Consider the following 24575-nt stretch of genomic DNA (forward strand, 5'->3'; position numbering starts at 1 on the left):
GGTATATACAAAGAAAAATACACCTTCTCCGTTAGCACCTAATTAAATTGTAGGATCCATTACTACAGGATGTTGTAGAGTATAAATGGTTACTAAAAGAGATTAGATGAACGCACAGAGAACAGGTTTGTCACAGATTATTAAACACAATTGTTAGAATACATCTGGGTCAGGAAGCATCTAAATAGCTGGCTGCTGAAAGCAGGTGTGATGTGCTCGGGAAAGTATCACTCACTACGTGACCTGATTGCTGGACCCTTTGCATCCATTCCTTGCTCCAGCAGGAGTCAGGACAATAGGCTAGACAGATCTTTGTTCTGACTCAGGAGGAAAGTTCTTTTTCTGTAGAATTTGCCACTGCCCCTTCCTTCACTGAGGTAGATCTGACACTACTGTAGTACTCTGACTTACATACCCATATGTATTTTGATGTGTTGATTTATATAAGTAACTTCCAAAAATGATTCTTTAACATCTGCTAAATTAGATTGTTACAGGACGACCTATAAGCTCACAGGCTTATCATATATTTATTTCATTGAATCTTGAGAGATTTGGGACTGATTCAGATCAATTCAAGAAGTTTGGATTAATGACTCCTGAGAACCGTATCACCAGAAGCTAATTATTCTATGGTAAGAAGGATTTTCTTAAGGCTTAGTAGATTTCACAAAAAACACTCAGGTGTAGGTTATTCCCACCAACTCAGTATTCTCAATCCTTATTGGCTAGAATGATGCAGTGTGTAAACTGCAGCATTCTCCTTTCTCTTCAATATTTAACAGGACTCAAAGTTACAGATGAAGAACAGCCAGAACAACACAGAGAAGCTATAAAAGCTGATTTCCCATCACCTCTGCACTCCTTTGATATCCCTGACAACCTTTTTTGCAAATTTGAGCAACTCAAATGATGGTGATCTAATGTCACATGTGGAAGCCTGAAATGCAGCTTTGCTTCAGACAGTATTGAACACTCTTCACTACATTTACATGTAGGCAGATAATTTGTTCCATGATACACCACTCACTAAAAAGAGTTCCAGGATGCAATTGCATTAAAAGAATTATATAGAGAGAGTAACAAAACCAACACATTATTGCTTCAGTCTTATGTGAAATGCAAACCCACCTTTCAAGTATTCAATTCAAAATTACATACACTTGTATCAGTTACTCAGTCAGTGTCTCTAGCTGGAGCATGTGAAATACAGTAAGCATCTCATTCAACAGATATTTCTGCTGTAAGGCAGTATTCTCCACCAACAAAATTGAAATTTTAAGATAACTCCTCTCATGAGTTCCCAACCTCTCCCCAAGCCCTATTATTTCAAATATAAATACCAATTCATAAAAATAACATTCAACTCAGATAAAAAATTCCCAACAATTCAAAACTTTTATTCCTACAATTTTTATCTTCTTAGGGAAATAACCCTAATTTTCCTTGGAAATGGAGTCTCCAAAATTAAAGTAAGAAAACTTGATTGTAAAAAAAAATTCTAATTCCATGATTTGTAGTGCAGCTAGAAATCCTTGCTTTTAGAAATAAGGGTCTGAGGCAAAATAGTGAACACAGTTTGCCAAAGAGAGAGGAAAACTAACTTTTATAAACAGTTTATATGAAAGGCCCTCTGATGTCAGAGGAATGCAATTTTTATATTCCTTGCTTTAAACCAATATTAATAATTTGTTAATAATTCAACTGCTTTTTGTGTTTTATTTTTAAATCAACAACACTGATTTATTAAGCACAATATAGGTTTCTGTCTCCTCATGGAAAACAAATTCCTACTTTTTTTTTGCAAGTCATTTCTTTGTTCTGATTTACATTTTTGGTCCTGAAAGCATAAGATAGCTAGCTGCATTACCTATGGTCTTTTAACTGTTTGCTCATTAATAACAAACCATTTTAAATACAACATGTACATTTAATTTGCACATATTAGCTTTCACTCAGACCGAAATGAATTAAAATATTTAGTTATGCACTGTCTAAAATACTTTGCTGTATACTATAAAATACAGCATCAGAACTCCAAGTATAATTCTTGGAATCCACTATTTTTGGCAATAAGTTGTACTATTAATCCAAGTATTTTTATGCAGTCAAAATCCTTAAAAAATGTATTTTACAGCAATGCACTTTTCATATATTTTAACACACATAGACTCTGATTGAAAAGAGTCTGTAAATGAATCCAAGTTTCCTCAAGCTGTGTTGACAATCTGGATATTTCTTCTAGTAGCCTTGGCTCTGATGAGAGGATCTTAAGATGCAACTGAAAATAAAAAGGAGGAGTTAGTGAAATAAATTCAGATGATCAAAATTTACAATATCAGCTTCCTCATTCACTTCCACAGGTTTGCTTTCAGTAATGTCCCCAATAAAGGAAAGATTATTTTCTTGCAATTGATTCCCTCCCTTTAATGCTGCCTTCATTTTGCAAGAAGTCTTTTTTAACCATTTTACTCCCACATGTATATTACATAGGATACAGCAGCAAATTGTCTTTAATACATTACTGCTTTACTAGTTGTACTTCTGCTGCTGAATCTATCCTCATCACACACTTTTCTAGAGAGCAGCTCTCCTCTCTTTCTAACCTGCATCATGAATTCCTCTTTAGACTAGGAAGGTTAAATGCATGCCCTGAGGTCAATGGAGTTCATTATTTAAATAATCTGTGTTGCATAATGCAAGAAGAATGATGTCAGCACACTCTACACTGATACAGGGAGAGGATGTCTCTACAGAATAAATAGCAATCCTGGAACAAAGCATAATGCAAAGAAACCTCTCAATCTTGTAGAAAGGCAATACATTTTTACCGCTTAATTGATGAACTAGTTATTTCCTTTGCTACAACTTACATCTAGGAGTTTTGCTACAACAAAAGATATTTGTGCTCAGGTATCACAGGTAAGTTTATATTGCCACTTTAGTTCAGAGCAGGAGTGTATTTCTGAGCATGAAACTAAACTGGGAGAGGAACTCCAGCATCTAAGGCTTCAGCTACTAATGAGCTACCAATGGACTAGAGCTAGTCCATAATAAAAAGTCATTGTAGGTATCAGGACCTCACAGTCCTAACCGTTTCACTTTACAAATCCACTCCCCAGGGATCCTGCCTAACCCCAAGAGAGGAAAAAGGACAAGTATATACTCATATTTGTCTGGCATTATACTCCCTCTATTTTGAAAAGCAATTCCTGCAGTAGTGCTATTAAGAAATGTAAGTCAAGCAGACATTACCACGTGTGTCTGAATGTTTATCACCACTTTTCCTATTAAGCTGTAATTATTTTTTTCCTACAGTTCATACAGTAGAGCATAGGTAAACATTTTCATATCAGAAAGGTTGCACTCTTCTATAGAACTACCTTCTAAGAGTAACTGCTATTGCACATTATCATGGTAACTTCCTAACTTCCACACATCTGGGAATAATTTTATTAGTTCTGTGCTGCTTAACAGGTAACAAACAAAAGCAGCCCACTGACATGCAAAGTAAAAGTCAGGTTTCCAGTGTCTCCAACTCTTTTACTTTCCTTCTTTTACTTTCCCAAACATCACGCATTAAACACTTTTCTTGCTTAAAATGGAGCAAATTACAGCTTAGCAATTAACAATCATTCAGAATGTTAGGTATGTTATAAAAAATTGTAACAATCATAAGTAACAAATACTAAAATAAAGCCTGTCTGGTATTGTACTTTTCACTGTAACTATTTTTTACTTTTTTTTTTTTTTTTTTTGACTGTGAACAGCTGAGTTGTCAAATTAGCCAATGCATCAAGTAAATCGTTTTAAAACCATCTCCAACAAAAAACATTTAAGATAATCCTTCAAAGCAGACATTTTGCACAGGCAATTTACATCCTGTTACTGAACAATGATCATTTTATGACTGACACCAAGTTTTAATAGAAAACCATTACCTTTAGAAACAGTGCAAGGTATGCTTGAGCAAGTTCGAAGTTGTACTTCTTGTTCAGCATCATCCCAATCATTCTCAAAAAGCTTAGCATCACCTCCATAGAGCCGCCACCTTCAGGGGCCAAACCCCTTAGTTCTATCTCAATATTGGATGGTCCCATGTCTTTCAGCAAGTTAAGTGGAGTTGTATCTATGTTAAAGTATTGAGGGATAAAGTATCAGTAATGTTTGCAGAAAAGCACTTTAGAAATCCTTCACCCGGACAGAAGTATTCAAAATTCTTGAGCAGTTATTTGGTAACAATATGTCTCAAGTTTATATGGTTTCTCTACTTTTTTATTTTTACTCAAAATGTCATCCTGCCTTTACTTCACTTTCTCATCACATGCTACAGAGAAGTATATCTCTAATAAGACAGTTATATTCTATTGATAAGTTTGCTCCAAAAAATACAAGCAACTTCTTCATATTTGTATCACTTTCATTTTTTAATTGTATTTTAAGCTGTACAAAATTTCTAATTAATCATATAATACTGTCGTTTTGCATTGCTCCTTAGCAAAAAAAAGCTATTCACTTGGACTTTAAGCTGTTATTGCAAATATATCCTAGAAGAGACAAACTATATAGCACTTTCGCTGAGAACCTTTCTAAGTTTAACGCTATTAAGATTAAGCTACATTAAGGATAACCTGGTCCTTCTAAGGGAATCACTGGTTTTGTTAAGTAAATTTCTCTTGTTTTCCCTGGGGGGTGGGGGGGATTTTTTTTCCTTGTAGAAATATATACGATTTACTTTTTTCTTCTTTGTAAATGTTCTTCCTCAGTATTTCTCCAATCCTACATGAACTTTGAGAATTTTATCCATCTGCTTTATAAACACAGAAATAAAAATTTACATGGTCACAAACACAGCTGTTTGTAACAAAATTTTAAATGCTGTCTTCTGATTAGCACTTCAGTTTCTGAAGCTGCTAAGAAGAGACTGTAACTAATGGTAACGGGCACTGGATAATATTCCTTAGGTGGTATATTTGATTCTACCTTTGAATATTTGATTGCTGAGAAAATCATTAGTGCAATTGAGACATTAATAGTACTGAGAATATACATTATTTAATTTCTATGCCATAAGAGATTAAAAAAATAGGGAGCATATTATGGAACTGGTACACATAAAACATGGAAAAGGTGTCTAGCACAATCTATATCCCACTGTCCTGCTCCCAGATGCAAACCCTGCTTCCACCCCAGTGGAAGGATGGCTTTGGGCATATGTTATCCATTTACATCTCCCAGTTGCCTTTGAAAGAGGCACTTGTAAACTGGCCAGCACAGAGCTATATTACACACCAGCAGCTTCCTGGATCCAGACCAATAGGTTCCTGGGCCTGGGATTATAGCACAGACTCTGGAGCACATCTGCCTTACAGCAGAGATGGCCTGAGGGCAGCCCTAGGGACCACAGCCACAGCACATCGCTGGGTGATACCTGCTCCCCAGTATAGACAGCCACTGGGCTTGGCTAGATTTCTAAATATTCAGCTCATGTCTCCCTCTTCTCTGAGCATCTCTGAAACAGTTTAATAGAATACTACCAACTGAAATACTAAAACACTGCATAAAAAACACATCTTGTTTGTGACAGATGACCATAAAATATTGTGTGCAGACTGTTTTAAGTGCAGTTGAGTAAGCTCTTCATCTCAAAACACTTTAAGAAGGCACAGAAGAACTTGCAACAGAGCTGCCTGTGCACAAGCTTCCAGCGACTGCCCATTTACACTTCCAGGACACCTCTATTAGCAATCTTTTCCAACAATCCCAGTTTCAATGATTCTGTAGGAACACAATTTAAACAAGCATAAATAGCAGGTACATTTATCTCCACAGGCACCTTAAGAGACTGAATTTCAAAATGAATTGAGTGTCAAAAAATCCAACAGATTATAATTATAATCAATTATTTCTTCTTAAGCTTTAAATTATAAAGCAATTACAATTAAAGCTCTAAGTTTTCCTGAAGTTTTAGTGAAACAACTTTTGAAACAGAACCTCCTCGGAAAATAGGCTTTTTCACGGTTCAGCAGACCACCAGTTTATGCCTTATCAGATGTTTCCCTTCCTTTCTGACCCTACAAATAACACACAGCACCTTTTCTGGGCAAGATCATCGCAATCTCCAAGAATCTCTAACAACCTCAGGAACATTATCTGCTTTCTCTATATGGTTTTTAGCCTGAGCTGGGCTTCACACTGCTGGCAAGCTGGACAGCCATGGATCTTTGATCTAGTTTGGCTTTAAATACATTATTCATTTCTATACATAACAAGCCATTCTCTTTGCCTTTGCTACTGTACTATGCAGATTTTTCCCTCGCATTCCTTATCAATTCTGCCTTTAAAAAACAAACATTCATCAAAATATTAGTAGCTTGTACATTTTCAGTGAAATATCTTGTTAACTTACATTCATTAGTGCTCAGGGCTTCTTCAAGATGAATGTAGAAATCAGATTTCTGTGCCAGTACTCCAAGGTTCACTACCTTTGACTAGACCATGAAAGTATAAGAGAGTGTACATGAATATGCAAATATATTTTTACATATTAATTAGATTCTTTTCCTACTGACAGGACAAGAGATTTGAAGAAAGAAAGCATTAAAATTGGTATTGTCTCAGAAGACTAAAAAGCATATTTAAGATTTGCTTGGAGAAATACACAAGGTATGCAGTATCACATTGAGTCTTGTTTTTACCTGTGTATCATTTTCTTGTTCTGGAGCAGCGTATCGTGGTATAAGACCAGGAACTGTTGGGATGAAGAAAGGGGCTGACTTGGGAACTTTTGGTGGCTCTCTTGGTTTATTCTTTTTCTGTTAATTAGATATTTGAATTAAAGTCATCATCACAGTAGGAACAATTGGGAGGGTTTTTTTTGTTAAAAGAATTATTTTTAAAATCCTTACTGTGAAAATTATAAGGACTGATCAAAAAGTAAAGAGATAGAAAAAACATTTTACCACTTAATATGAAGATATTTAGCTGAACAACTCCCCACCCCAATCCCAGAAATTGTGAAAAGCAACAGTCTTCTACTGCAAAATCCTAAACAACACAAGAAAGGTGTGATCAAGTCTTGAATAGATAAATGCAGCTCACAGGGCAAGAGCAAATACATCTGGCTGTATGCTATTGTTTTTTTTCATCCTCTTCTCTTAGTTATGGGAATGCTTGACAGTGGTTTGGAAGCATAACCTAGAACAGCTTCACAGGCACTTATTAAGCTATGTTGACATGGAAATTCCTTCCTTCAGACAGCTATTTTAAGCCTTGCAGAAATAATAATGCAAAAGTTACTAAACAGTCCTTCCTTCTCAAGGATTTCTTGAGCGCCACAGAAACTTTTAAGACAACCGTCTGTTTTACATTACAGGAGAAATAACATTTATTTAACCTACTCTGAGAAAAGCACACAACCCAAATACTACACTAGGTAAGTGACAGTGTGCCTGTATCATTACCTTGATGATATCAAGATTGAGGAGATTCTTCCACCTTGACTCAGGTAATAAGGATAGGGTTATCAGCTGCTCCCCCAATTGCTCAGGTGAATCATATTCTATCATTTCACCACATGTTTCTTCAGCTCCTGCTGCATCCACATCTTTCAAGAACAGGTATCTTTTGTTAACATATGCACTTCAGTTTGTTTTTTTTTTAATTAGAACATGAGTATTTCTTTTGCAATTTTTGAAAAATGTGTGTATATATAACATCCATATAAATTTGTGCTAGCATAACATATAGCTCACAAGCTACAGAAACAATCTTTATTAACTTGGTAAAGTAATTTATTTAAGTTCAACAGAAAGAATAATAGAATACTTTTCAATTTTTTTGTTAACTAATTATTTTAAAATATGTATGCAGTGATCTTAGTTCTGAGTTACAAATTTTGAGAATTTTTGCATTTAAATGTGCACAATATTCATAACCTGTTCACAGCTATGACTGAAGCTGCACATAAAAATGAAGAAAATCTTAACATTAAAGCACAACATCACACAATAAAAATCTGCTCTAGACTTCTGTGTGGTCTTGACCACTTTCACTTTCCCCTTCCTATTTGCAAAATCCATTAGTATTACACATGGCTGAAACTATGACTGTCATAGAAGAGCCTAAAGCCACAAAGAAACTTAAAAAATTAAAAGCTCAGCGCAGCCAAACAGAAACCTTACATTTGCTGAAGACAGGAAATGAATTCACGTGTTCGGCCAGAACCAGACACTGCTTACAGGACCAGAACATTCAAAGTTTTGGGATGAAATTCTGTCTCCTTAATTTAAGGATATGAATTAAGTATATGCTTAATGAAGCAGTCACGGCTGAGTAAGTTCCTCCCTTCTTTACGTGGCCAATACAGAGAGTTAGTGGTGTCTCTCCTTCTCCAGAGAGATCTAAACATAGGCACTTACCTTAGGAGAACTGCTAGACTTGAGCAGACAAGATCTCCCTCTAGAGGCTTTCAGAAGCACAACTATTTCTCTCTATTAACTGTATGAGAAATGCAATTGAGGCCTTTCTCCCACTGGGAATCCAATAAGGATAGAAGCTAGGCAGGCTGAACACAGTTCTCTTGCCACCATGACAATACCCAGCACTAAAACTCCTATGGAATATATGCGGGCAAAAAAGCTCACAGAATCACAGAATGGTTGAGGTTGGAAGGGACCTCTGGAGATCATCTAGTCCAACCCTGCTCAAGTAGGGTTACCTAGAGTACGTTGCACAGGATCGCATCCAGGCAGGTTTTGAATACCTCCAAGGAAGGAGACTCCACAACCTCTCAGAGCACTGGAACAGGTTGCCCAGTCACTCTCACAGTGAAGAAGCTTTTCCTCATATTCAGATGGAACTGTCTGTGTTTCAGTTTGTGCCCATTGCCTCGCGTCCTGTCACTGGGCACCACTGAAAAGAGTCTGGCTCCATTCTCTTGACACCCTCCCTTCAGATACTTCTACACGTTAATAAGATCTCCTCTCAAGCCTTCTCTTCTCCAGGCTAAACAGGCCCAGCTCTCTCAGTCTTTCCTCAGAAGAGAGATGCTCCAGTCCCCCTAATCATCTTTGTGGCCCTTCGCTGGACTTGCTCCAGTAGTGCCACATCCCTCTTGTACTGGGGAGCCCAGAACTGGACGCAGTACTCCAGATGTGGCCTCAGCAGGGCTGAGTAGAGGGGGAGAATCACCTCCCTCCACCTGCTGGCAGTGCTCTTCCTGATGCACCCCAGGATACCATTGGCCTTCTTGGCCACAAGGGCACATTGCTGCCTCATGCTTAACTTGGTGTCCACCAGCACTCCCAAGTCCTTCTCGGCAGAGCTGCTTTTCAGCAGGTCAGCCCCCAACCTGTACTGGTGCATGGGGTTATCCCTCCCCAGGTGCAGGACCCTGCACTTGCCTTTGTTGAACTTCATGAGGTTCCTCTCCGCCCACCTCTCCAGCCTCTCCAGGTCTCTCTGAATGGCAGCACAGCCCTCTGGTGTATCGGCCACTCCTCCCAGTTTTGTATCATCGGCAAACTTGCTGAGGGTGCACTCTGTCCCTTCATCCAGGTCATTGATGAAGAAGTTGAACAAGACTGGACCCAGTCCTGACCCCTGGGGGACACCGCTAGCTACAGGCCTCCAACTAGACTGCGCCGCTGATCACAACCCTCTGAGCTCTGCCATTCAGCCAGTTCTCAATCCACCTCACTGTCCACTCATCTAGCCCACACTTCCTGAGCTTGTCTATGAGGATGTTATGGGAGACAGTGTCAAAAGCCTCGCCGAAGTCAAGGTAGACAACACCCACTGCTCAAAGTTGGGAGAAAGGGGAACAAAAAACCATCCCCGTCACCGAGTTTTCACTGAGAAAGCTACAGTGTCTTTGATAAGAAATTCAATACCAAATTGAAAATATTCTTTTCATCTGAAGATTACCTTGCACAGGGCAAGTTCCAGGAAGCATTACCATAGAAGGTTTGTAATCTGCTGGAAGGGGCCGTAAAGAGACGAGCGAATACAGAGAACGATTTGACCTGAAAAATAAGACAGACATTTTAAAAACAATTTTCAGGTGAATGGGAGAAAATACTTTAGACAGGATTTTACTGCAATCTGATACTACCACACTATGACAAATCACCAGGTTCTACTCAAAATTAGATTTCCTCATCTACAAGGTAAACAAGAAATGAAATGTGACGATATGTTTTCTAAAAATCTGAAACATGGAAGTTATGCTTCAGTATTACTGTCAAAAGCCTTTAATACTTACGCCATTATGAAGCAAGTTTACTTCAACTAGTTTATGTATTTGAAATGGCAAAACTGCCTACCAAAAAAGTTTGCTCTATACTCAATATATACAATGCATTATGCAAATATAAATGATTTATTCTGCTTTCACAGAATTTCAGAGGGGTACTCTTAGAAAACTTTCTTGCAGTTTGGAACCACAAAGAGTTATCTGTAAAGAGAACACACGCAAATCATGTTGCCAAATGACTTTCTGTCAATATTAACGAGGGCTAGATAAAACCATCCGTCTTATGGACAAGGAAGCACATTTCACTTGAGCATAGAAAGGTCTAACAACTGAACACTCCAAAAGTTAAACCACTGCCAACAACTGTAAACTGAAAAATCTGTCTAGTACAAGGAACAAAATCAGACTAATTAAATCATGTCCTAGATCTAATCAGTCATTTGCCTCAAAGTCATATCAGTAGATTGAATTAAAATGCATTTTTGTTTACACCTACGTTGATCATTAATAAACAGAAATAATCACTATTTCCAAATTCTACTCAAAAGTCTCAGGCAACGTTGTATAGCAGGGCAAAAAGAGGAGCCTTTAGAAAGTGACACTATATGAGTGACAAACATTTCGAAGGGCAAAAATATAAGTAGAGTCAAACAAAAAAACATTAATAGTGCTATAATAGGAATTCTTTAGAGTAAGAGAGAAGCATTTAGGAAAAAGGGTTCAGTTAATTATGAGAAAAAGTCCTAATCATAAGAGATTTCAAGGTTTACAGATCACAACACCAGACAATATCTCAGTCTTATTTAGAAACAGAGGAGACAAAACTCTAGAGGGTGATACTTTACAGAACGATTCTGTATTTGCCATTAAGTTGATTACAAGAATTATTCTCCAGCTCATAAATTCTGTATAGAAATAATGTATTACATACTCACCACAAATAAATTCCAAGCTCATCCACATGTGATGAAGCTAGAAAATCTCCTGTAGGAGACATAGTAATGCTCACAGCTGCAGAGTCTAGCAGAAAACAATCTATGAGGCTAAGGAGAGAAAATACAAAACAGAAATTACGGCATAACCATGACTGAATGTAAGCAAAACACTGGAAGCATATAAACAAACCAGACTATTAGAAGTGTTCAAATACTACATATATAAATTTAATGAATGAATGATACTGGCCAACCAATCACTCACTAACCTCTCTAGAGCTCTCTAAAATCAGCCAGAGCTGGTACATTCATGCTACCTCCTTAGACATGGATGTTTTGTGGAAAATATGATGAACCATCTGTCCACAATCAGCTCTTCAGGCCTAGCACTAACCTTTTTAGTGGCAATAGATTTTACACTTCCAATCAGCCCCAGGCTGTTCTGACCTCATCTTTTAATTCTCTACCATTAGTTGTCAGCTCCCTCAAGATACTTCATACACACTTGGGTAAGTGTGTTCCTGAAGTGCAAAATGAACTGTACCCTGCAAAATCTGATTATCTGCAACAGTTTGTCTTGGCATACATCAAGCTGGCATCTCCAGCATGATATACCATTCCCTCATCACTCCTTTTACTACTGCAAAAAAATGAGAAAACATCACATAAAAAGAAACATAAAATATACTGAAGTCTGTGACTATTGCGTAACAGTAAGTCACTTTTCAGTTCAAGCCCTTGTCAGAAGTCCTGGGTGATCCACAGGAAACCTCCGTCCAAGTCCTGGTTCTTAGCACTGCTTGTCATTTGCTGACACATACATTTCAGTTACTTCAAATCTTAAAAGTAGTTGAGTTAGATGACCAGTTCACTGACAGAAACAGGAAAAACTTAACGGAGAGTATGAATGCTTTTTTCTTATTTACAGACTGAAATCAGAAGTAAAGTGAGAAGGGCTGACTGCAGTTAGTGCTACAATTATGGAGGACACAGCAGTAATAACTTATTCTGTTCACAAACTACAGGAAAATGTTAATTTCAGCAAAGCAGTTAAAACGCAAATCTTGTGAGCATACATTTTTAAGGCAATCAGCAATCTTACGAAGATTTGACAAATGAAGTTTAAAATTTCATTTCTGTGAACTGAATGGATTTTTTAAATTCCTTTTGAATGTTGTTAGACACAAATTACAAGTTAAAAGTTAATCAGGTAAGTAAGAACCATATCATTCATCCCTTCCAACATAAAATAAATGAACACTAAACCCATAAATGCCTGAACATGCATTAATGTAGTGTGTGCTGGCTAAAAAATTTACCATAAGGACTGTTTTTGTTGCAAATCCATCTTTTTAACTTAATCTTTATCAATAAGTGAGAATTATTGTTCAATAAAGTAACCATGAAGAACAAATGCAACACAAAATTAAAAGTTGAATTAAATCAACCTTTCCTACTTACTGATTTTAAATCATGATTAGAATTATAGACTTTAAAAAAAATCATGGCAGGACAATGAGACACATCCCTGTGATTCTCACACAAAATGTACAGTAATTGCTAAATGAATCCTGTCTGGACTGAAGACATTCATCTTTACACTTCCTGCCTTACTGCAAAAATAGGACCATGGAAAGTATAAAATAAGAAACTGCCGGAAGAGAAAGTCTGATCTATCAGGGCATCTGAATGACAACAGGTTTCTTTCTTAACTCTGTCTCAAGATTTCCATCCAAAGCATAAACCAAAAGGTTTTATAAAGACAGATATCACAGCATTCTCTGTTAATGCTCAGCTTCACAATCCTTGGATTCATTTTTCATAATAACTGATCATTCAAAATTGCAAAAGATAGCAGTTGTCACTGCAGATGCAAGGGACTTCAAAAAACCCTACTTCTGTTTTTCAACTAACTGATCACTCGCAGTCACCATCAGAGGAAATTCTGAATATATGAACTACTCTGCATCAGTTATTAGTCTGTGAATTGGCAATACTACATTTCTGCACATTCCAGTGCTATTGTCACTGTTTGTTAGTGAATTTAATGTTACCATGCAGGCAGTAATGAAGAAAAGAGAAAAAAAAGTTATAATTGGAAAGTCAGAGGGAAAGGGGTCACCAAGGAGATAAACTAATATACTGAACCAACTACTTTTTTCTCCCCTTAGTACTGTTCATCTCACAGACAGAATGAGGTGCACTGCTGGAAAGAAAATGTATGTTATTGTGTAACTGAAGACTGCATTATAATATGCACAAATAAAGCAAGAAAGAGAATTTATGTTGCCCAGCAACTTTAATTGCATCTTTTCCTATTTTTGGGTGCTAAACAAACAACTTTCATAATATAATTTTAAGAATGTTTATGCAATGCCCCCTTAAAGAACAAGAATTAAAGCTTTCTCTTGCTGCAAACATACTGACATGCATTTGTAAGAACACAGAAGACTTTTTTTCAAGAAGACATTTTTAGCATTTAGAAGAGAAATACTTAAGCAAATGTGGAAAGGCAACTCAGAAGCAAACCATCTACACAAATTTCTTAATGTTTATGCCAAATTTCTCTTCAACTGTATGTGTTTGTACCATGCACACTGGTATGAATGCCCTGTCATAAAAATTTAAATCTAACATGTATGAACAGTAACACTACATCCAATACTCAATTTCTTTTCTTACTCAGCCAACACTAAAACTCAAGTCAAAATATGAATGAAAGAAGACAAGGAATTTTAACATTATTTTAGAGATAACTTCCTAGAGCTGTAGTCCCAGCTTCCTTAGAAAATGAACACAAGCATTTCTTGGACAAATTTAGTTTCTACTTAGTTTCTTTAAATAATCTTAAGTATTCCATATAAACCTTACTTCTCATAACAGATTTGCACTATTTATTTTGACCTGATCTTGGTATTTCAACCTCAAAAAATGGTTTTGTTTTAAAAAGTGATTTCTTGTATCATAGCTCATAAGAGTTTGATAATACTATTGGATACATATTACAGAAATTGCTCTGACATAAGGATAATGCTCAAACAACAAAATAAGAACAAAGACAAACCAAGCCTCCACAGAAAGAAAAGCAAAGAGTGAAACAAAGGAAATTGAAAAATGTGTTAACAAATACATAGAAGCCCTAATGGAGTGTTAATTCTCCCCCCATTCATACTGGCCAGATGACAGTCTCCTTCCATCCTGTCCCATTTCAAACTAGTGCCATGCATCATGTAAAAATAGGTCAATTGCTAGTTGAGACAAAACACATATTTTATAGTAAAATGAAAGCTGTCATAATATGCAAAATTATTTACCAAACCACTTCAACAAAATTAATCAATCCAAATGAAACCATTCAGTCCCAGATATCACTAGAGCTGCGCTCTAAATGCCACCACTTTAAATTACAAAGAATCAATCTGATGTGCTGCTAAAACAATGCATGCAGCAAATGTGAAGTTACTTTTTTGCTTATTTTTTCTGGGCTCCTGAACAATGTTGTGCACTTGGCCAACTTTTCATTCCTAGAGAAGACTACCTAGAGTCGATCAAATAGTATCATTTTTGGCAGTTATAAGCAAGCACAAATTAAAAATATAACTGAACTAAAACCTTATTGTGTTGCTAATATGAATGGAATTGAGAAGAGGATTTGTATTTTTCTGTTTAGAAAACAACTGGGTTAACACTTCAGCACATCACAAAGCACTCATTTTAAGTTACCTCTTGCCATTTATATTATAGTGCTGCTTCTCGCTTAAGAAGGAATTCACCCTTTTACTCCATATTTTATCATCAGATCTTCAGGAGACTGCTTTTCTAAGATTATATATTCTCAGTGAAAAGCTCATATTGCTAGCATCACACACAACACTGGGTACATGCAACTTCAAATTTCATACAGTACAGGTTCATGCCAGATAATAAAGCCAGGGGGCTTTTCACCACTTAACAAACAGAATGGGAATTAACATAACTGTCTGCTCTAGCTTTTTAAACTGACTCACCATCCAGAAGGAAGGTCCCAAGTCTTAATGGTACAGTCCATGGATGAAGTTATTAGCCAACGACCATCAGGACTGAAAGTCTATAAAAAAATAATCAATTTAAAGGCAAAACTGACAAGTCAGTCTATACAATAGGTCTTGTTTTACATAGTTCAAGGTTAGATTGCTCTCTAAGATCAGAATGAAATGAATGGCCATAAAAAGAAATCTGACAAGAGAGATAAAAAGGTCAAAAATACAAGCTATTCCAGAATAAGTCTGCATATACTGACAAAGGTTACATATGGCTCTAGGGAAAGCATTTTGGGCTTCACGTATATTTATGATTAAAGCCACAGAGCATAAAACTGGGGGGGGGGGGGGGGGGGGGAGAGAATCAAATAAATACTCATTTCCTAGTACTCAGAATTAAGTCAGAAACTATAAATCAGAGTAATAAGTAAATACAGAGTATTTCAATGACCATTGCAAAGTGCTATTTCACAAGATGTAAAGTAAGGAAACAAGAGTGTAACATAACTTCAGACCTGTTTACATCTTGTATTTAACTGACATGTTTTGTCTACATAAACAGTTTAAGACTGTTGCACAGCTTTACACCTCAACGTGACTTTCAGTGTTCCTAATACTTATGTTTTTCTGTTAAACCCAAAATTATAGCTTGTCATAAAATTATAATAAAATCCCAAAGCATGCTAAAAATATATGATCTTTTGAACACTGTATATTTTAAGTTGCAAACTAACATGACCACAGCTGCTATAGAGTTGACGTATACTTTTACTGTTCATAGCTGAACATAATACTCAATGAATTAATATATGCAAATTTATCATCTTTAAAAATAATTAAGTATTTGTATATGTCACCTTTTGTTGTGGAAAATAAGTTAACCATTACCATGTCATTAATTCGTCCATGGTGTCCTGAGAATCTCCTGACAATCTTCCTGGTTTCTATATCCAAAACACTAATACCGAAGTCATCAAAGGCAATTCCCAGAATACCACTGCCAAAAACCAATAGCACATTTGACAGTGAACACTCAAAGACAAACAACATCCTAACATTGCTCAAAAATAAATTTTATCCTGAGATAATCTCAGAGAAACAGGATTGTATTTCTTCAGACTAAAAAAATTTCTTGTACAAGTAGTAGACAGTTGTACTTCAAAGTATCAGAAATTTAGGCTCTGTTAGTATCTTTGGTTGCCATCCTAGGCTTAAACACTTAGAGCAAAACAATATGCATATGAAATCGTTTTAGTTTCTTACCTATCTCTGTGAAGCAGAATTCCACTTGGAGAAGAAGAAAGATCAGTGGAGTGAACTAGGTCTTTAGTTTTGAATTTCCAAAATTTAATTAATCCTTCTCTTCCAGCAGTGATTGTCAGCTGGTTTAATCCATCCACTGCTACCCCTCTAATGGCCCCTTCATGTGCTACAGAGCAAGATAAAAGAAATTGCATTTCAGAATTCAAACGCACTATTCTGTATGTATAGTATATGCATACTACATATGAACAGTAAGCATGTGACAGAAAATTCCAAAGCTACCTGATAACTCTGCTTGAATATTATAAGTTTATTTCATCAGCAGAGAAACCAAATCCACAAAACAAGTTGCTTGCAAGTAAGCATTGTACAAGACTTACAAAGCAGCAGCAAATATACCACATAGAGGATACATGACATGAAATACATATATGCACAATCATTCAAAGGAAAAACTTCACCACCACCACTCATGATGGAAGTCCTGCGTTTGCATATACTATTATTTAATTACCCAGTTGCAAAGAACTGGACTTGCTTATGATGCATGAAAGCATTTCCATACATGAAAGTATTCCTTCATTTTTAAGCAGGAAGCACAAAACAGATGGAAAAATTTACTCAGAGAGAGAACGCTATAAGAAGCAGCCAAGTACTGGAGATGTGATGGTCTCAAGAATAGCTTAGGTCAGAGGATCTCATGTTAGTGCTAACCATGTTGGCAACTGACAAATTTGTGTTGATTAAAACTAAATAGATGTCAACATCAGAACTATCAAACCTAGCAGGGATCCTTCCCTTCAGAGTAGGTTTCACATTAGTTCTGATGACAGTATAGGAAAGGACAGTGTAGGGTAATACAGCAACTGAAAAGTAAGATTCCTGATTTCAACTCAGAAACTGAGCTGACAGAATACTAATTTGTTGCTGTTCTGCTAAAAGGAGATATTTTAAAAGTGTAGCAATTCTTACCTCTTTCTTTGCCATAACACCCTCTGTGAATGCCAGACTGCATGTTATACACATCTACCTGCCCTGTTGACATCCCAATTACAGCAAAGTTTCCACATGAGGTAATATCAACTGCCTTTCAAGGGGAAAAAGACAAGCAAACATGAAAAAAAATCTTAAAGTACATACCTCATTAGTGAAGTTGTTAGAAGATACACAGTTTATCTTAGGAATGCAAATTTTTAAAATGTTTTTATTAAACTTCTTAAAGGAAAGCTGCACAGAATAAACAATAGCTTACCATCTCAAAAAAGCAGAGAAAGGAGATGTTAAAATAAGCAAACTGGCAACAAATAATAAATGAGACAGCACAGGCTTACAAGGGTAAATAATGAAATTCTGACTTAGTGACATCCATTTCCTCTCATAAGTCATACCAAACAGCACGAACGCTGTAACTTAAATAAGTAACCTATATTATTAAAACATCCGTGAATTCAATCCCTAAGATAAAAGCCAAGCGTGCCTGCTACCACTCCCCTTAAATGCCAGTATTGCCAATGGCACTAAAACAGTGTAAGTTCACACAGAGCTTAAGTTCTAAGAAACAGAGAAACAATGGTCTAGGTGTCTTTAAAAAGGTAAAGTCCAAAGGATCTGTTAAAAGAAACCACATATTTACAACAGAACTCATGCATCTACCACAAACTGCTAAGTATAAGATAAGATAAAAAAGTTATCACAAGTAATATTACGAACTCATAGCACAACAGCTATGCCAGAGTAACTATTTGTGTTGCAAGCTCTTAAGCCACAGTAAACATTTATACCTCTTTCACAGAGTGCTTGACTTTCACTGTGTGCAGCTTAAGTTGCAAGATATTTTAAAGGGAATTTCCTGCCTGCAATTGAAAATACACTTTTCCTATTAAAAAAAAAAAAAAAAAAGTATCTTCAACAATTTGCCTTCACAGAGCAAGTATGAGAGTTTACCATCAGAGACATATAATCAACTCAACACCATTAAAAGAAATTAAAGATAAACATGGAACACCTAAGTAACTGAATCAGAGAACAGAATTTGTAGTTCACCTGAATGTTTAAGAGAAAATGCACGTTTGGCATTTTTCTAAAAACCATTTGCATTACAAAAAGTAAGTAGGAGACACTGAGCTCACAAAAAAGAATTTTGCGAAACAACTAAATGAAACATCTCTAGCTAGTACTTTCTCCATCTAAATACTGCTTCTGTACAAACAACCAAACTGGCACACGCTGTAACACTGAAGAAACACTGGCATGAATAAACTTACCGTTGCATATATATCAAGAGGTTTGTTTTTGCTAAATGCTTCCGGCCTCAGTTTATGAGTTCCCATAGAAGTTTTCTGATAGTTCCATGTTGTACAGGTTATATACCCTTGATGGCAGGCAACAATACCATCCCAGTCATTCTGACGAGCTACTTCTGCAGTGAAACACGCATTCATTTTAGGAACAGTAATTTTGAAGTCAAATAAACTTCTCCTACATCACAGGTTACAGCATTTTTAAATATCTTTAGTCAAAACAATTTACATCAATGATTCATGCGGGACAGAGTCAAAGAGCTATCAAAAAAAAAAAAAATTTACCTGGCAAACACTACTGCATATGCTGTTGTAACTGGAATTCTAACAAAACAAACAATACTTTTTTGGTATGTTTCATCTGATATCTTTGTATACTTGAGTCAATGTGGTTTGAAAAGCATATATAAACTTAAACAGTTAAATTTAACAGTTCAAGCAGCATACATTTACAGCTGAAGCTGTAAACATTTTCTTAAGCTGCTGAACTAGCAAAAGGCACCAATTTAACATTCAAAGCAGGATTGAAGAACTAAGCCTGCTTCACATTGCAAAAGCCTTTTCTGCATTTGCAGAGAAATGTTTCCTCAGAAGTTCAGTACAACAATTTTGTTGTTAGAATCATGCAGGAATCTAAGTGATGAGCAAGTCTGCATTTTTTCTGGATTTTATTCATTAAAAATTAGCATGAGGGGTTGAAATTGTGTATTTCTAGACCTTTAAAGAATAAAGCAACCAGATACAAAGCAGTTCACTTCATAAACCAAAGATAATGTAGTAGCAAAAATGCAAATCAAACTAAAACAAACTTAAATGCTTTCTTAGGTCTCCAAACACATTTAAATCAGTCAGCCAGAAGGTATGACATTCATTAAAAAAAAAAAGCATATACATTTGCAACAAGTATGTACAGATATAGTGTATAATTTCAAATGAATACATTTTAATAAAACAAAGATAGGAAAAAAGAAAATACAAAAGATTACTACTAAGTTTGCTTAACAAGAACAGCCGTAAGTGAGGTGTTGATTTATTATTAAATATGCCCCCGACTTATTCAAAAGAATAGTCAGTTTATATAAAAATCTGGAGCCTTAAAAATAGGAGAGCGAAGGCAATACTATTCAGAACTTCTGGGAATGAAATAAGTGCATGCACTAAAGAAAAAAAAAATCACTGCTTTCTGTTCACATATCTCAACCCTGACTTGGAACAATCACTCCTAATAGCAGCAAGTAAGCAGACACACGCACACAAAAACAACTGACATCACCAATGAGGTTGCTAACATTAATGCAAACTTCTGTGCTCACTTCTGTGTACCTAAGACAAGCATCTTTTAGCCAGGTCTCAAAAGTAACTGAATGGTAACTTTCTCTCCCATAAACCTACTTGAGTTATCAATGGGAAAACAGAATGTGAGCATTAGCATCATTTACTCCCTAAAGCACAGAAAATGAAAATCATTATCATGTTCAAAATTGAAGTTAACATTCTAAAAATTTGTAGTAATTCATACGCTGGTAATACTTTCTTTCCTTCTCCATCAACACAAGTGTAACTTACATCCATACTCTTCATACAAACAAAGTTTTTTCCAGAAAACAAATTTTAAGTTCAAAGTAATAGATACAAGCCTTTGCTTTGATTGGATTCAGAGTATCCATACAACATCTAGCGCAAATAAGTAAAACCCTCATCGATACATTTATGTTTTAAGCTGTATAAATGAAGAAAAGCCCAGAAAAGGAAACAGGAACAGGTAAGTAGTAATTTGCTTCTGTTTACACAGATCAGTCACTAAATTGAGAATCTTGGAACTTCAAATTCCCAGTACCCCAAATTCTGTCTCAGTTAAATATTTAACTCTCTTAAAAGACCTAATTTAGTAAACAATTAGTTAATAACTCAATGACAGTGCTACTTGTATTAACAAAAGTTAAAGAAACAGTAGGTAACAACTAAAATAAATTAGTTCACAAATAATGAATCTAACAGTATTTAAGAATTTTGAAAATCCAAGTATGTGAGTTATTTCCATTTTGATGTTATGAATCAAATCAAAAGTACATCATACTGCATCTCCTTCATCAGCTGAGGAGATCAGCTTCTGGTCCTTTACAAAGTTAAACTTTAGCTGATGAATAGAGGTGAATAAAAAATGTGTCTCAAACATTACACATCATGTTTTAGGCACCATCAAAAAATATTAATACATTTCTCTGCATACTGCTCACTGCATATGAACTTACATATTAACATATCTTGAACTCAAGAACTGTTTTCATGCTGGTAAACCTAATCAAAGATCCCAGTAATTTCTCTGCAATATTTGTTTCCACACTCATATCACACCTCAAAATCAAGCCCTGAATGCCTAAATATGAAAGACAGCCTTTAATAGCCGTTCTGTTTCAAAAAGTTAGGTCCACTATTTGCAAACTGAACTACAAATGAACAGAGTAATTGAAATATGACTTTGAAAAGTGACTCAAAGAACAGAATTTGGGGATCAAAGTCAACCTCTATAACTAAGCTTTCCTTAGCTGACTAAGATCTTCATCCCCCTAATTGCTGGTCCTCCAGCCTGGAACAATATGTATGCTAGAAGATTTGCACTCCCACACTGGAGTTTTTCCAGCCAAAAGCTGGTTAAACTTAAAGATGTTTGAAATAAAATGCTCTTACTGGAAATGGGGGGGGGGGGGGGGGATTTATTTTGTAATCTCTTTGTAAGAGAAGAGTTTACCCTGTAAAATGCCATTTTAAACTGGCATTCTACAGCTCACGAAGGGCCACAGAATCCCAATAATCTCATCAGTACAGTATGGATTTTTAATCCACTAGTTTTTTGAGGGTTAAGAGATAACAATGAACACATGATGAGCTCTGTCATATATCTCAAAGATTACTTACCTGAAGCAAAGGCTGTAATGGGTGGAAGTGCCATTGTATCATGCTGAAGACCCTTCCTTTTTGATTTCTTTTTGTTAATTGAACCTTAAGAAAAAAAAAAGCAAATAAGTATCTCAGGGCTAGATCTGAGAATATTGGTTTAAAATGGGCAATCCACTAAACAAAGTTCCTATTAAATTTAGAAGATTTTGGTTTACATTTTTTTTTGAAACTGACATATATTTTGAAACTATTATTACATTTAACAGACACAGGATTACCTATAATTAAAAGTAAGCTTGTCACTACCCAATCCTCATTCCCTCTTTACAGGTGCTTCTAACTCAAGCTTCAAGTTATAATTTACATTTTCAAAGAAACTTATGGAAATTTCTAAATAATAAATTCTAGCTTCTCCATGATGTGAGGTAGGTTTTTGAAACTTATCAGTAATATAAGGAGCAAGTGGATTGTTTTGGTGCCATGGATCTGCCTTTTATTTTTTTTTTTACAGAAAAACCTGAGAATACTCATATTTGTCATACTAAGGTATATAGTCAATAGCTAACAGAGAGCGCACATCCTTCCCTGAAACGGAATCCACGATCTTCACTATCTAAACATCCCTTTATCTGATGGTAACTAACCAAAAACCTCTCTGGTGAAATATGTTCCAAGTCCCTGAATAGTAAAGAAAAGGATATTGTTTACTATTTTCGTTTAATTGACAAAAGTCTGTGTAAAAGATCCAAAGTCCGAGATGATCCATCAGTGGAAACCATTAATCTCTACATTGACATAGCATTGTTATTTCCAAGGGTTTGAAGAGCTAAGAACAAACAGAGTTCCTGTCACACAATCCATGTGATGCTGAGCAAATCACTAGCCTGATATATTCACAGATGTACTACTCAACTCACTTTTTTCCAGGATCTGGTGCTGACATCCTGAGGCAGAGATGTCACCATCACAACTAAAGAGATGGTCATACAGGCATGACTACATAAAGCAATATATTAACACCCCTCTTTGATTACCAAAGACTCAGGAATTTGAAATTCAATGTCCAAAGTATATAAATGATGAATTAATCTACACCCGTCTATTTGAATCTATTGAAATACCCGGATATCCACATACATAGATATCTAAAAACAGAAGTTATCTTGGTCTTCCTGAACTGTATAAGAAAATGCCCCGTAACCATGGCAGTGCTTGGAATATGTGTTCTTTTTTTTTTTTTATTAAGCTTTATGATTAAATCTAAGGAACTGAAGTCAAGAAATCTGAATTACTTGTGTTAATTTAGCCAGTTCAACAAAAGGGGAATGGGAAAAGAGTTAAAGTTCAGCATGTAAAATGAACTAAAATGTCACCTACTGTTTTACACATTCTTAATACAAAAATCATACCCAGCTTCTTCTGCAGTAAAGTAATACATACTGTCAGGCTAGAGAAATTACTTTGCTTAAGTATTTTAATCAGGCAAACATATCTGAGAGTGTACTTTATGCACATCAGGAATGTTTAAATTTTTTGAGCAGCTGAGGTGCATGGCTTTCATACAACAGTTTAAGCAAAAATAAGGCCTAATACTTTAGCACCCTTCTACATAAATACTTCTGCAATTTCTGTCACTGCTGTTTGTACTTTAACCAAAATACTTACCACGTCCTAAACTTTTATTGAATCTTTCATGCACTGTTGAAAACGACTGCAATGTTCCATCTTGACCTGATGAAATATTAGAGAAGGGCAAAAATCAACTTTTATATTATGCATAATCTATACAAGCAAGAAAAGCGGAAGATAAGCACTCAGAAACCACAAAAACTGTAATAAAGTATTTAATAAAAATTCTGATCCAAGGAGAAATGCAGGTATACCTTAAGCAGTGAAGCTAATGAAGCCTATATTTCTATGGCCTATATCCCATTCCCACTATTTTGCCCCATACAGATGAAAATGACATTGCTCTCCTTTATTCATCTCCTAAAACACTCCAATTTCTCTATTGCCTGCTTTCTTCATTACAATATCCAGCTATTCCCAGCCTTCCATCACCTTAAAGATACTGTTATGTCCTTCAAATCGCTTCATAGTATCTCCAAAGCTTTCCCATGACTCCATGACTTCCCCCTTACCAACTACAATACTCCTTTCCTCACCCCCTAACCTACACATGCTATGGCTGGTGAAGAGGCACACCTAGGCTAGCCAGCAAGTTAACCCAAACAGAAAAGGTGAAAGCTGAGTTCTCTATCTTTCCTGTAAACCAGGACACTAATGGGACTTCCCTCCTCTACCCAACCACCAACGTTCACAGAACCTTAATAGAATTTAATTTACCAGAGGGACACATGGCTCAAACTTGAAACTGGCAAAAAAGTCCAAAAGTTTTGTGGGGAAGGTGCAGGCAAAGTAGAATCAGAAACCAACAGACAATGTAATTGTGTAAACCTCATTCTCCCAGGGAAATCAAGCTAGGGAAAAAAAACTATACCAAAACACAGGCAAAACTAAAGGCACTGAGACAACTTTAAAAGGTCAGAAGAATCACAAAAGGTTATTATTAGACCAAACAAATAAGGAAAGAGGAAACAAATCAAAGTGAACTTAAAGAATCTGAAAGACAACAGAGCAATTACAGTATTCAAGCAAATCTTTAACTCTGTATCATGGCAGGAGTAATGAAAAACCTGTGTAGGGCAGAAAAGATATATTCAGAGACAGGACACTGCAAGGAAAAAAGATTCTTTTGCATGCAACCAGGATGAATATGTTGGGAACTGGAAGCAGTGTTAAGTAGGTTGAAACCAGGGACATTGGTGAGATTTTTAAGTTTATTTGTCAGAAAGCCTGTTTTAGGGAGATCGGTAGTAGCACTTGAAAGGCCCCCCACAGCACT

The 24575-nt window shown here is 36.0% G+C and overlaps 1 protein-coding gene across 3 annotated transcripts in view; it reads right to left on the reverse strand.

The window, feature by feature from the left end:
- Positions 1–1379: 1379 nt before the first annotated feature.
- WDR36 (WD repeat domain 36) overlaps positions 1380–24575 on the reverse strand; it is a 35032-nt gene continuing 11836 nt past the window's right edge. For all 3 annotated transcript variants that reach the window (XM_067316133.1, XM_067316134.1, XM_067316135.1), the window contains 14 exons: positions 23336–23401; positions 21689–21772; positions 18737–18891; positions 17445–17559; positions 16473–16638; positions 16098–16206; positions 15198–15277; positions 11191–11298; positions 9928–10025; positions 7464–7606; positions 6699–6815; positions 6410–6491; positions 3942–4129; positions 1380–2281 (listed from right to left, as the gene is read on the reverse strand). In XM_067316133.1, the coding sequence (XP_067172234.1) occupies positions 2132–2281; positions 3942–4129; positions 6410–6491; positions 6699–6815; positions 7464–7606; positions 9928–10025; positions 11191–11298; positions 15198–15277; positions 16098–16206; positions 16473–16638; positions 17445–17559; positions 18737–18891; positions 21689–21772; positions 23336–23401 (1661 nt within the window). In that variant the 3' untranslated portion in view covers positions 1380–2131. The remainder of the gene's footprint in view (positions 2282–3941; positions 4130–6409; positions 6492–6698; positions 6816–7463; positions 7607–9927; positions 10026–11190; positions 11299–15197; positions 15278–16097; positions 16207–16472; positions 16639–17444; positions 17560–18736; positions 18892–21688; positions 21773–23335; positions 23402–24575) is intronic.

Source organism: Apteryx mantelli, chromosome Z (genome assembly GCF_036417845.1).
Source record: "Apteryx mantelli isolate bAptMan1 chromosome Z, bAptMan1.hap1, whole genome shotgun sequence".
Lineage (NCBI taxonomy): Eukaryota > Metazoa > Chordata > Aves > Apterygiformes > Apterygidae > Apteryx > Apteryx mantelli.